This window comes from Lonchura striata, chromosome 7 (genome assembly GCF_046129695.1).
Source record: "Lonchura striata isolate bLonStr1 chromosome 7, bLonStr1.mat, whole genome shotgun sequence".
Classification (NCBI taxonomy): Eukaryota; Metazoa; Chordata; class Aves; order Passeriformes; family Estrildidae; genus Lonchura; species Lonchura striata.
This window is the reverse complement of record NC_134609.1, coordinates 25,707,262-25,722,271: the sequence shown is the minus strand read 5'-3', so window position 1 is coordinate 25,722,271 and position 15,010 is coordinate 25,707,262. Positions and strand designations below refer to the sequence as shown.

The 15,010-nt window shown below is 38.6% G+C and overlaps 1 protein-coding gene across 2 annotated transcripts in view; it reads left to right on the top strand.

The window, feature by feature from the left end:
- GFRA1 (GDNF family receptor alpha 1) overlaps window positions 1–15,010 on the top strand; it is a 130,840-nt gene that overhangs the window by 96,616 nt on the left and 19,214 nt on the right. For both annotated transcript variants that reach the window (XM_021537273.3, XM_021537272.3), the window contains exons 5-7: window positions 2,000–2,109; window positions 7,153–7,287; window positions 10,342–10,520. In XM_021537273.3, the coding sequence (XP_021392948.1) occupies window positions 2,000–2,109; window positions 7,153–7,287; window positions 10,342–10,520 (424 nt within the window). The remainder of the gene's footprint in view (window positions 1–1,999; window positions 2,110–7,152; window positions 7,288–10,341; window positions 10,521–15,010) is intronic.

Sequence of the window (15,010 nt, the reverse complement as noted above, 5' to 3'; positions counted from 1 at the left end):
CTGTTCTAAACCTGACTTCATCCAGGTGTTAGTAGAATTAGAAAATCCTTGGAAACTGTCAACTCTCTTTGTTCCCAGAAGCTGGATTTCAGCCACTATCTTAATTACTGACTGGGAGAGGAATCACTGCAGTGACAGAGGGTTTCCTTTCCCAGATTTTCTTCATGGTGCTGCTATTTATCTTTTTGATACCTTGAGACCCATTTCCTCTCAGCCTGTCTCCTGGTAGGTGCAGTATCTATTCACCAGTTAAGTGGGGATTTTATGCAAATTTAGAAATATATGTATATTACATATACACACAAACACATATCTGTGTATATATATGTATGTATGTATCAAGGTTTGCTAAGAGGTTGATTTTTTAAAGTTAATAAAGGCAACTGGGTACAGATTTCCATCTCAAGGTTAAGTGGTTAAATAAGGCAAGAGAGGGAGTGAAAAGCTTAGGGTTGACTGTGGCTTGAAGGCAACCATGGATTTGCTGGTATCAGTACAGTTAGCAAGAGATGGAACTAAAATAAGGCCACGAGAAAAGCTCTTAAAAATTCAGGTATAGGTTGTATGGAATTTATTTATAGGATGCTTTCTCAAAGCCTCTGAACCTTTTGATGTTTGCCCATCGTTACTTTCAGGCCAGTTAATGATGTGTATCCAGTCCCATTCTTGGGTAGGTAAAACAATAAAGCAAACAAAGATAATTAGTCTCTGGAGCATGTAAACAAATAAAGTAAATCACTTGCAAATTATTTGTTTCTGCTAACTTTTGTGGTGCTGTTGCAAAACTGAAAAAAGGCATTTATACTGAAAATCTGCATAATGCTGGAGCAGTAATGAAAATTCATAGATTATACTATTCTGATTTTAAGAGGGCTTTGCAAAGATTAAGCATCTTATCCTGAGACATTACCGTGGGTTGTCAGATGCAAAAGAATATTTTTATATCTATTTCACAGAAGAGCAGATTGGAGTAGGGAGGTGATTTTTTTTTCATAGATGAAGGAGTAAATAACACTTCGTAAATAAACAAAAGTACTACTCCAAAATTATAAGGCTAAGATGAGCAAGGGAGTGACTGTAGGATGTGTGACCTTGACCCAGCTCATCAATGCCTTGCAAATTTTACAGACCTGAATGGGAGCATTATGTGGACTTTAAACCACAAATAACCAGTAGAGACCCTGTTAGCCCTTTTAATTTCCAACATGGCAGTGATGAGTTGATCACAATACAACTTCACTCCTGGTCTTAAAGCACCTCCTGCATGGAATCAGTGCTCTCCCCTCCTTGCCCATGGGCTGGCTGAGGTGAGTCAAGATAAAGTGGCCACTCAGCAGCAGAACTCGATGCAGAGCACACTTTCCTTTCATCTCAGCCCTGGAGTCAGTGCTCGGGAGTTTGGATAAAAGGAGGTTTTACAAGAACAAACAGATCTCAGTGCTGTGGCTCTGGGTAGGCTGTGCCAGCTGCTCCTCTGCTGTCCCAGCTGCTGCTCAGGCCAGGCCAGAACAGGGGGAGCCCACTCTGGGAACGTGGGACACCACCAAAGCAGGTCCTGCTTCCAGCCCTGCACTGAGTCCTGCTTGCTCTGTGAGCACAAACATACAGCTCTGTGAATCAGTAAAACAGCAGCAACTGTGTTCTGAATAAAAGACTCCAGTTAAGAGTTCAGATCTAGGCAAAATGACTCCTCATATGATAAAATCAGTCTGTCTTTTTTTCTTGGCATGAAAATGCAGAACATTTCTTTTAGTAAAGGGCAGGCATTTCCCCGTTGTTCTGTTCCTTTATACTGTTTTGTTACACTTTTTTGTTCTGACTTCAAAAATAGATTCTGGAAAGAGATGTGTCTTAAAAAAGAGACTCTCAATAGCTGCAATGTGTCCAATATGCATTTAAGGTAAAGAATATTAAGCCTTGTCCAAAACCAGAGAGTGTTAAAGGTAAAAATGCCTTCAGGTTTGATTTTTAAAGAGATGCATTTTTCTTGCTGTTGCAGATCTCGCCTTGCAGATTTCTTCACCAACTGCCAGCCCGAGTCACGCTCCGTTAGCGGCTGTCTGAAGGAGAACTACGCGGACTGCCTGCTCGCTTACTCGGGGCTCATCGGTAAGGGGGCAGGAAGGGCGGGGGCTTGCTCATGAGAAAAACACCCCAAACTGCATTTGGAAGGCCTGTGTGAAATAAAAGCTGGAATATAATAACGTGTGGTATGATACTAGGCCAGTTTCCCCACTTACATGGAACAGCCCTGCTTCGCCTTGCAGAGGTTTTTGGGGTAAGTTTGTACACTACTAGAAAATTAAGGATGGAAGATAAGGAGAGAAAAGTGCTTGGATTTGAAATAAATGCAAGCTTGAAAAGTAAAGCTTATTTGGAGTGTTGAATGTAGACAGGAGCGAGGAGTAGGAAGTTAACAAGTGGAAGTGCAGCTTGGTTGATATTGCAGCTGTCATCACAAGTTTGGGTAAACACCTCCAGAGAAAGGTACCTGAACCTGAGGTATGAAGCAATAGATCAATCCAGCCTTTTATCAGTTGCAGCTGCTATTCTCTCCATGATCTCCTTCTGTCCACTCTAAGTGTTTTCAGAGATGCCTGTCAGTGAGATGAGGTGAAACCAAATCTGAAATCCTCTTCCCTCCCCAATGTAGTTATTTTTGTTTGTTGTCACCTTCCTGAGTGTCATCAGGCACAAGGATGCCTTTATGGAAGCCAGATTCCACATGCCACCCTCAGTATTTGATTCCTGAAAGAGAGAGATCATGTCAAGAAGCTGAATGTGTTGTAGAAATATCATAGTTGGGCAATAAATAATAAGTGAATGTCAAAACTCTGAAACAAATAAATTTGAAAGGCCACCAGATAAAATGTTTTTAAGCTTACAGCCTGCACCTGCTGCATTGCAGTAATATCCCCTTTTTGTTGGGCATGAAGGTGCCAGCTGAGGCCCTGAAGCTGATCCTGCTGTTAAATAAATGTCTCTGGAGATAAGATCAAAATGAAAATATTTCTAGAATAGGTTGGATTTGCTGAAAAATGACTGAAAGCTATCCTCAGTGGCTTATTGTTACATTCTTATTACTCCAGCAGCCAACAAGTGAGGTAAGTCCATGTGGCAATGGGTAAAATGAGATGTGATGGCTTCAAAGGATATTCTTCTACCACTGAAGAGATTAAGACAGTATGCAAAGGCTATAACAACTGAACAGTTATGACAGACTGTCATTTGACTCTGAAACAGAGAGCTGAATAGCCTTGAAATCTGATCTTGTCAATGAGATTAAGAAGTCTGGCTGCTGGCAAGGAGTAACTGGTACTAACTGATACTCCTGGGTAGGAGCTGTCGAGTTCTTGCTGGACCTAGAGAATTTTGCTGGAAGTTCTGTTGGTTTCATTTTTCAGTTTAACCCCAAAGATGACCCAGTTCCTCTTGTGAGGTGTTCTTGTGTTACTGGGGATAACCACACTGCAAAACACTGTCACACATCAGAAATGTGGAATGGATGCCTAAGGAGTGCAAATCAAAAGGAGATCTACTTTTCAAAGGGAAAAAACCCCACGTTTTTCTTCCTTCCTGCTACCCCCTGGAGACTTGCAAAAAAGGAGCTGAGTGGTGTTACAAGAGTTTTTGCTTCTTAGTAGTAATTCTGTTAAATTAAGAAATTACCAAAATGTTTCTTGTGTTGAAAAAGTAAATTCCTGCTTCTGATATCAATCAGATATTAAAGTGGAGTAAGGCAGAAATCAGGGGTATAATCTTTCAAATGTCTGCTTAATAGCTATAAAACACAAGAATAGACTGTGGGTGGTAAGAAGCTGCTACAGATCCATTTGTTCATCAGAGCTTCAGGATCTCCATTTAATTAAGATAAACTATTGTTTATTAAAATAAATATGATTTCATTTAGCCATTTCATTAAAGGTAGCAAAAAGTGCACCTCCACAGAGTTTGTTAAGGAAACTGAGGGTTTTCTATGCAAGGTACAGTGAATTTGAGTCTTTCCTGAAATACAGGGATGTAAATGAGTTAACTTCACTGAAAGGAGTGGAATCCCACCTAAAATAAATGACTTTAAATAGAAATAGAGCCAGTCACAGTTTTTGAATGAGGCGCTTTGGTCAATAAAATGGAGAATAGTCTGTAAAAGCTGCTTTAATGTTTTCATCAGGCTGTTATATATATCATTTTAAAGATATGTAAGCTTTCCAGGAAGTTGAAAAACCTTAATTCATTGCTTTAGGCTCCTTGTTGTAGTATAAGGATAAGTTATTTTTTTTTTTTAGTTAACAGAAAAGTATAAAAAATAATTAATGTAAAAGGAGACTGTGGGATAGGCATGTTTGAGTCAGTGCTGTGCTTACAGCCTGGCTAAGCCAGGTGGACCTTCTACACTCCCATATGAATTAAGTTTTGCTCAAAGTGCTGATTTCAAGATCTGCTTTAGCATTCTCCTTCTGACACATTTTCCCTTGTCCTGAGCAAAATCCATCCAAGTTCTCTGTTATTCCCAGGAATTCTATGAGAGTTTGTGTGAATAAGCTGGAGTTGCTTTGGGCCAAAGAAACTTCAGCCCCTTGTCCCTTCTCCCAGACTCACCATCCATCTCCTTATTAATTCACCCTAATTTGAGCAACCTCTGGGCTGTGTTCAGGGCAAATCTGCTTTTATCTAAAATGTGGAGGTCTCATTGCTGACTTTTGAGACCATCCCAGAGCTGTTTGATACCTAGAGCTCAGAAAACCAGTCATGTCCTGTTTTACCATGGTTTCTCTGATCCCTTAGTGTCCATCAGCAGAATTTCCAAGATGCAGCTAGTGGAGAGGGGGGGAAGGGAAATGCACACACTTTTTTGCAGAGGAAAAAGAAAATCCACCCCAGGAAACCAAGCATATAATCTGCTTGGGTTCACATCTGCCCCCAGGTTTAAATGACAGACTGATTTTCTACTAGCTGCTCTTTCAGCCACTCTGTTTTTGCTGGATGCACAGTTTGTGTGCTGTGTACACACTTTCCTTGTCCTGTCTTTCCTGTATTCATCAACCCTAATTGTACCTTGGTATCTGTTACACTTTTAACCCCTGTCTTAACCCATTTTAATTACCTTATATACCTCTTTGTGATAAGAAAGTCTTACCTCAGTGACCTTTTTAATTTCCTCAGTACCTTTCTGTTTTTTCAACCCTTCACTAAGCATTTGCTAATTAGAAGTTTTTTTTCAGCCTACTATTTTCTTTCCATTTGCAAAAATCCTCTTGATTTTCACTTTCTCACACTTTTTTTCAGATTCTGCTGCAAGGCTGAAACAGTGTTCTGAACCACCACATGGATGAGGGAGAGACATTTTAATGTGTTTTAATTTAACATCATTCCTCTTACTTGTCTACTGTCCAGTTTTCATTAACAATGCAAATTTGCCTATTTTACTAAATTCTCTATCTGCACTTAAAGAATTTTGAACCATGCTGCTTACTCATGTACCAATCTCATGTAGAATTCAAGCAATTATTAGTGCAACTATCTGTTAAAAGCTGCAGGAAGCCAAAGGTGTGGGATTATAGACAAATTTAAGAACATCCCCTGCTTTTTGTGAATTTCACTATGGGACCACATTCATTTTCCCATCCATTACTATCTTCCTCAGGCCAGCCCCTGTGCCTGTTGTCCTTTGTCTCCCACATCACATATGAGGCATTTTGCATGTTGATTTGTTCATTTCCCAGCACTGCCTGGTGACTGAAAGGCTATTACACATCACTCTGTGATTTGTGTTATTTCTAATGTTCCTTTCTTTAGCTTAATGTTTGATAGCCCTTTCCCGTCTGTTATTGCAGACTCTTGGACCCTGGACCTGTGGACCAAATTTTCTCTCCTTGTGTACACTTTGGGTCTCTAACATTTGTCCTTCATCTATTCCATCTTCTTAATGACTACTTTGATGTCAGTTCTGAGGAGATGTGATCACATTTCCTCACAATATATGACCTGTCCTAGGATTGCAAATTATCCAGGGAGGAACATATTCCCTGAAGCATCTGGCAGCTGTTCAGGTCTGGAATACCATCCCCTTTTTATTTAATTTTTCCATTTTGGTCAGACAAATAAAATAAAGATTGGAACTTCTCAATCCTTAGGAAAGTTTGAAATATCTGACCTGCTGGGGTAATGCATTCAGTGACATTACTGGCTTGGGCAAGTGCTCATCATAGAACAGTTTCCTGATCCAGATGAGTGATGAACACTTGTTGTACATCTTTTAGGACACAAAATGCCTGCTTTGCTTTCATTTCATTCTTGGTTGCCTTGAGCTGGCATATAAATGTGAGAATATTTATGCAAGGGTTTGTAACGGAGTTGGAATGACCCTGTGGTTGGAAAGTTGTTGACAATTTTTAGGAAATAATCCCTTTACTGAAGAAGTAGTGAAACAGCAGGATTAATAATAATTTATTCCCTGCAAAGAATCTGCTGTACCTTTTGATGTATGCTGGTTTTTGCTCTGTTCATCACCCTAACCCACTCTGCTGGCAGGTCCCTGATGAGCACCCTGAGGTTAACACTGCTCCAAGATGTGGTAGGGCTCCCCTCGGCATGACCAGCATTCTCCTTGCTCATGCATTTCAGAAATGTTTTTCTAGTCTGGCTGCAGACTCCAGGAAGAAGGTCTGGTTACCATTTCAGCCATTTATTTGCAGCTAGAATTAAAATGAGAAAAAACACAAGCAGGGAAAGCAAAATCCTAAAGGGTTTTGAAGTGCAGCTCTAAAGACACAGTCCACGTGTGTTTGATTTGGCAGCAAAGCCCTTCAAAGAGGAGCTCACCTTCTCCCAACCCATCCCCTCCCTCTGCCATGGTTTTCTATCTGTCAGTTCTGCTGATGCAGCTCACTGTGGGAATCCTTTTTGGAGGGCAGAAATGTGTTTTCAGTGTGTGAGCCGCGTTACAGTCCCTAAAGTGCTTGCATTCAAACGGCAGCGGGTGTGAAATACAGCACAGGGCTGGGGGTCAGAGGCTGAGAGGAGCCAGGAGCTGCCAGATCTGCAGCTCAGCCCCGAATGCAGAGCTTCCCAAGGGCTGTTTGCCATCTTACGGTGGAAGGAATGTTCCAGTGCAAAGGTTGCTGACAGTGCTGTGCCTCTCTCTGGGGACAGGCACCGTGATGACACCGAACTACATCGACTCCAGCAGCCTCAGCGTGGCCCCGTGGTGCGACTGCAGCAACAGTGGCAACGACGAGGAGGACTGCAAGAAATTCCTGAATTTCTTCCAGGACAACATATGCCTTAGTGGGTACAAAATTAGGTGTCTTTAATGTGCTGTAGATGTCTTTTAGATGTCTTTTAATGTATTGTAGAGTGTTTTCCAGAATTCCTTAACTGCTTACGACACATCGAGGCCATCGCTTTGTACGTTGTTGAGCAGGGCTCTGTTGTAGGTGTAAAAATTAAAAGAATGAGCAAATATGCCTGATACTGTGGTTTATGGCCAAGATTGCAACATGAGAAGCTCTTGGAAAAATAAAACAAGACCCCAACTTGTATGGTATTGAAATATGTTTACATCACAGGTCATATCTGGAGCCTAACAGTCAGGCAGCATCATTACCATGGAATTGCAGCACCTGAGGGGTTTCTGTATAATTTCAGAACTTCATATAAAAAAGACATGTAGTTTAGGATATGAAGGATTTGCCGTAAGTATAAATCGGATTGTGCTTGAAATTTACAGCCAACTTCATTTTTTTTTAGGATATTGGATCTCAGATGCCTGGTTTTAACAGAAGCCTGGATAGTAACTATTGTAAAGATTTTGTTAAATTATTGATTTTCTTTCTTTCGGACTCACTTCCAAATTAGGGACTATTATAAATTTCAGAATGGCTCAGTGGAGTCGATTTTGGCAGGTTCTCTTTTCAAATTTCCTGTCTGCCTAGGAGCAGCATAATTGGATGATGTGGAGTGTGCATCAAAGTTTTAATTTCAGATAAATGAGGAGACCAAAAGAGCTTGGCTTCTCTAGTCTAGCATAACAGGAGTTGAAAGGATTTGTGATTCTCCTCTGAAATTGCATTAGCTGGGCAAGCCCAGGGAGGGGAAGGGATTACTTCACCTGCAGGACAATGTTGGCATAAGATCAAAAAGGAAGATACTGGCCATACATATTTAGGCTTAAAATGGGAAAATTTTTAACCATCAGACTAAAATTAAGAAATAGGCTTCCAAAAGGAGTTTTGAGGGTAAAAGTGGTTTTAAAAGTCACATTTCATCAGCTTATGCAAAGAAGCAGACATCATTGCTTTTCTCCAAAACAATAAATGAGCTCAGTGATCCAGACTGGCCCATGCAGCCCTAGAGACCTGAGCTGATGCTAGGGCAGGGCTCAGTATTTTACTAGAGGGTCTGAAAATCCCCATTGAGCTTCTCAGGAGGCAGCACTGCAATGAAGGCACAGGGAGGTCTGTGCACAAAGACCTGAGTTGCTCTGTGGTACAGTATTTATTAAGCTTTGGAAGAACAAATCAATTACTCAAGGTCATTTAACAAAAGAAGAAGAGAAAAGAGTTCAAACTTTACAAGGGGTAAAATTTGACAATATGCCACCAGACCTTCTTCAAGACTAATGGCAGTTGCCATTTATATCTATTGCAGTACCTCAGATTTATCAATTTTTGAATGTATTAATTTCTAGAGTGTTGCAGGTTCCTTTTAGAACATAAAGACAGAGCGATTCCTTGTCCTTTCTTTTGCCATCAGTACAAAAGCATTAATGAAGACAGATCAAAGACATTGGAGGTTACTGGGAGATAAATTATATCATCCTAGCTGCAAGATAATGTCTTCTTCAGGAAGAAATTAAAAGTGTTTCTGGATTTTCTACAAAGTTTTGTCTTTCACATAAAATAGGAATTTCAAAAAATTTTTGTTTTCATTAGTGAGCCTTCCATTACCTGGAGAAAATGTCATTAAAATCCTTCCCACTTCTTTTATACAACAGAAGAAGTTCTTTTTTCACGGTAGGAAGAATCTAGGAATTTCTTACTAGTCTGTTTTCCCTTCAAAATGGAAAATAAACCTGTTATTTGGGGCATTTACAACAATGATCTAGTTGAAGTTGCTCGTTGCAGGGGGGTTGGACTGGAAGACCTTGAAAGGTTCCTTCAACCCAGACAGTTCTGTGATTCTGTCATAGACTCAGAATATCTCAAATTGGAAGGGACTCATAGATAATCAAAAATGATTGTATTAAATAATTGAAGACTAATTGTAAAGGCTGCTTGTTACTTTGAAAACTGGAAGGATTGCAGGTATTTCTATGACCATTCTTGCAACAGTAGAAACAAAGAGTTACTGTGGTTTTAGGAAATACTGCTTTTTATATTGCCTTATTCAGGGAAACACAAGAAACCTTACCATATCGTTTTTCCCACTGTGTCTCTATTAATGCAGCTTATTCTGGTGCTTTTTACAAGTTCTTCTCTTTGCATCTTGAACTTCTGAGAATGAATATCAGAACAAAATACATCTTTTTCATAAGAAAATTACATGTAAATTATTTTATAAGGCAAGGAATGGCACTGAGAAGAAGTGTTAATAACTTCCACATATTAGTCCCCAGTGAAATTGTTTGATTTCTTGTACAAAGAATTTGAAATAAGAAATCCCCAAATCCTTGTTGAATCCCCAAAGACCTGATTAAGAACTGTTTTTCTGTTTGTTTATAAAAAACCTCCAACCAATTTACTCTTGCTATAAACACACTCTTTAATCCTGTGAAACTGTGATAAGCTTTTTAACTTTTATATTCTAAAGTTTTAGTTTAACCATGTTTCCCTTACCCAATTATGCAGATTTTGATTGAAAATGGTAAGGAAAAGATTGCCGTAGTTAAACTATTTTGTAGTTATAGGCATATTAGTTTTACTAGAACAAGATGTAGAAATAAATATTTATCCTGTTCTCTGTTTTTACTTTGCTGTCTAACTTCAGCTGCCTGAATTAGGACATGACATTCAAACTTTTTTTAAAATCTTGAAAGTAAATTTTTGAGTCTTTTGGATGGTAATAAATATGATTATGGTAAGTCCTAAAGCTTCTGTCAAGAATTACTGGAAACATTACAAAGAAGAGGCTGCACCAAATAATTATGTGACCCCAGATTTTCAGTTCGTTTCTGATAGGTTCAAAATTAAGACACATTTTTCAGCATAAAATTGAGTTTCTACAAATAGACATTTAAAATATAATAATAATAATGGCAATAAAAAACAACTCAGTTCTGCTTTTTGCCTTTTTTTTTTTTTTTTTTAGAAATAGAAAATTGCCTGTAATTTATTTTCACAGAAAATGCAATTCAGGCCTTTGGCAATGGCACTGATGTGAATGTCTGGCAGCCAATCTTACCAGTACAGACCACTACAGCCACAACTACAACAGCTTCCAGACTTAAAAACACAGGGTCAGAGACCACCAACAACGAAATACCCTCCCACAATGATTCACCAGCATGTGCAAACCTGCAGGTAAGAGACTTTTGTACTTCTTGTTGGCATAAATGAAAGTTTTTCATAGATACCTGTCAAGGAGTCTTGCACTGCCTAACTAGATGCCTGCCTAAATTGGAATATCTGTTTATTCCCATGGTGTAGTTACAAGCTGTACATGTTGTGAGCTGTCAGACACTCTTATTTTAAATCAGGAACTTGCATATCTCAAAGTGGACTTTATTGCCTTGCTGACTCAGAAACAGGGGATGGTATTTAATTTCTTATCACAGGTTTGAATATGAATGTGGCACTCTCCAAATCCTGCCAGGATATGTCAGATTAAATTAATCCCTTGAGTACTCCTAATTCAGAGGGAACCCTTAATGTGAGCTAGCATGTCCTGCTGCCTTCTTTCTTATGTTATTGGCATTAAACTCAAGAAGGTTTTTTGGCTAAGTAGTCCTGGATATTATAGAACATATGGTGCTGCAAGCTACACACTGAAGAAAGTGGACAGAGATAAAACTATTTTGAATCAGGCACTCTCCTGAACTGAGGTCGAGGTCATGATGTGATTTTGGCCAATGGCTGTAGTGATTTTCTTTGACACTTAAATTAGGCCGTTGATAGTGGATCATTGATTCTGGATTTAGAGGCTCACCACTTGCTGAAGATAGTTTTTGCAGCTCTTTGAAAGATGAAGGACTCAGGCAGGAGAAGACAGCAAAATCAAGGCAGGAAGAAGGCAGTAGGAAATGTAAAATGAAACCATCCTTAGGCCAGATTGGAATCAGGCTGTAAAAGTTTCTGGTGGTTTAAATAGAAAATTAGGTCAAGCAGGGATAGATCAGCTTGTCCTGTTTATTTTTGTCTTTACAGAAAGAAAATTGCTATGTGACACAAATATAAGTGTCCAAGCTTTAAGGTCTCAGCTGGTATTAAGATAAATTTTTCTGTATTTCTGGATTTCACTGTTAAAGCAATGATTTTTCATTTCCTATTAAAAAAAAAACACTTTTTTTTCTTTATATTAAATAGTTCCATGTCTACTGAACCAGAAATATTTTATTTCTGAGAAGTATGTTTTGCTTCTTAATTTTTCCTGTGCTGCTTCCTCTCCTTCATCCTTTTCCAGTTCCTGCATCTATTTTGCATTGGAAAATTATGTCTGCATCAACATGAGGGACATTACAGAGTCACAAAGTATAGGGGGTTAATGATAGATGGTGCTGAGTTTTGGTCCTTCTGTTTTAATTCTGTTTTTCTTCATCTGTGCATTCATTACTATTTAAGCTTTGTAAGGTATTCATAAGAGAGACAGTTAGAGGCATATATTGCTATTTGCAGTAGTCATTTAACCAAATAGAATATGCTGAAAGAAACACAACCTTTTAAACCTGAAACTTAGAATATCTCACATTTAGAACAAGACCTTGACGGGATAATACCGAGTCACTTCATGTTGTATTAAAAAGTTGTGTTATGGGAGAGATCACTTTTTCCTTCAGTGTTTGTACAGCCCCCTGCAGAGTAAGGCCTCCAGATGCTACCAAAGTACACATAATAAATAAAGAACTGAAGAAATGGCAAGTGATCACAAATCCCATTGGATTCACTTGAAATTGCAAATGTTCCTTAAGCCTGAATAGATGTTCCTGTGTTTTGAAAATGACTTAAATTCTTCCTTGTCCTTCCTCCTGTTACGGTGGCATTTTGAAGTCACATCCCACATGAGTTTGGTTTAAAGCTGTACTGTGACTTCAAGCGTACCCCCTGATGTACTTGGTACAAGAAATGAAGATTAATAGGGAAAATAGGTTCCTTTAAATAAATGATCTCTGGTGTTTTGGCAGAAACTGTAGATAAAGTCTGCATTAAAATGTCACTGAAGTTATGTGGACCAAGCAGTTCTTGAATATTGAAGAATATTGAAGCACAATATTCTATGCCTACCACGTCCTTCTGTCAGAACTGAAGCAGAAAGAACAAAGCTCTAATATTTTAATGCATTTTTCAGAAAGTAACTTGCGAACAGAGCCAAAACAAGCCCACAATTTTTTAAAAAGAAACCTATGTTTTCTGGACAGTATGGTGCCACTTTGCGTGTGAGACTTAAACCCTAATGCAAATTTTATAAAAGAACTGGTATTCATATTGCACTTGGAGAAGGGTATTCATTCTGAGCCTCTCCCCCCATGAAAATATGCCTTTGTGATATTTTCAAAACATGAACCAGTGCAGCCAAAAGCTTTTTCAAATGCTTAGCATCTGAGCTGAAAGGTTTCTAAAAGGCAATATAGCCTGAACACTATGAAAAGTCAAATTACAAACATCAGTCTCGGCACAAAAGGACAATGGCAGAGGAGGGCTAAGGAAGTGGTCGTTGAGATGCAACAGCGGCTGCATATTTTAGTTAGTGGGTTTAAAAATACAGAAGGAAGAAAGAGCAGGAAGTGATTGATTAGTATAAATTGTCATTGAAAGAAATAGAGCAAGGGAAGAAAGAGCAGGAAGTGATTGATTAGTATAATATGCCACAGAAATGAGCAAATAGCAACCTCCCGGGGCTGTAAAATACAGGGCACTAACCCAATCTGCCAGGAGTGCCACTGCCTGAGCAATTTTTGATACATTTCTTTCTGACTTGTTCAGAATGGTCATAGGATGAGCAGGAGTGCACCCATGGATTTGTTGCTGTGCCATGTTCACCTGCACAAGCAAACCTGGGAATCAGAAAGGTGGTGAATGCTTGAAGAAAATGCAAGATATTTTTTGTTTACCTGTGCTCAATATTTACTTCAAAAACCTGTTGAAGATTTGGAATTTAAAATAATGTTTATTTTAGTGATGCTGTTTAGAAGTTGTTCTGCATTTGAACTTATTGCTATGAGAATTTGCAATTCATCCTATTATGGGGTATTGTCTTATTTCAGGTTGATACAGCAAAATGTTTATTTCTGATATCTGCTTATTTTATGTTTACATATGCATAGATTGTGTAAGATACTCTTTTTTACATTTTTACAAAGTGTTTATTTCTGATATCTGCTTACTTTATGTTTACATATGCACAGATTGTGTAAGATATTCTTTTTTTCTGTCCCTCAAATCAGCATTCTATCTTTGCCAGGAAGATGCTTAATTTATTCAAGAATCCTCTAAACTCTTTTTATGAACCTGACTTCTAACAGAATTTGCTAAACAAAGTAAATAGTAGTAGCTAGGTTTATACAAAATGCTAAATTTAAGTATATTTGAAGTGCTTGACATCTTGCGGAGAATTCTCAGCACCATAAAAATAACATAAAGTATTGTGAACTGTCTTGGTTTGAGAACAAAAAGGAAGATAAATCCCAACAGTATGTTCCTTATACAGGCAGATTTTATTAAGTAATTGCCAACCCAGTGTTTTTTTCTGGTGGCTTCACTCTGATGTTTTCTATTTAACTGACATATATGTTAATCCTTCATTTTCAGTCATAGCTTGCATTCAGTGTGCCAGTCAAAAAATGGTTCTGGTCTTCCAGTCTCATGTTCTACCCCCACTGCCTGAACCATCATGTTAGATTATTTGAAAGGGACAAAAGAATGAGTTTGGATGTGTACTCACACCATGTATTCTTCAAAAAAAGGCTGCCTTTGCATTTAGGAGAGATGGATGGACTTGAAGGATGATAATGAAATGAACCTCGTGATAGATTAGACCAGTTGGTCCTAGGTCATTGCAGAGGTAAATAAAAAACCCAGACTTCCACACTCAGTTTTCTATAATATTTTAAAGGATGTTTTGCAAAAGACAAGATGGTTAAGGACATTTAAATACATGTATGCATCAGAGTCTTGCTAGCTAGCTCCATACTTTGTTTTCCTATATTTATTATGTCTTGCTCTTGCCTTGGATGTTCAGCATTCAAAGAGAAACTAAGATTTTTGTGCTTTTGAAGAATGTAGCAATGGACAGATATAATTGAGATACATGACCCTTTGGACTGAAGACAAGTCCAGTATGTAAATGCTGTGCTCTCAGCAGCAAAATTTAAAAAGTATGAGATAGAAATTGAAAATATCAAATATTTTGTGAGGAGCATGGGAAAAGAGAAATCTGGATATTTAAATATATCAATTCGTTCTTTTTGCATGTAAAATTAGCGAGTGTTTATAGCAGACGTGGGTCATGATGCAAACTGCTCTTCCACAAATTCACATAATAGTTGTGATTTTAAAAAATATTTATAATGGTGAATCCTAGGACAAAAAACAGGCGAGAGGGCTCACACTACTCTGAGGAGAGCAGGACTTTAATATGACTGAGAGTGAAAATGATTCTGCTTTTGCCATGCAGATCTTCAGCACTGTGCAGGGAGCTGCTAATCTGCTGGGTTAAGTACCCTCTACAACTGCTTACTGTTGCTTCCCAGGTGCTAAATGTCATTATTCGAAAGCATTATGTGGATGTTTGGAGAGGGTTAAAAGCTCCAGTGTAGCATTCTGAGGATCAGGACACAGCAGGTGTGGATCTCCACAGG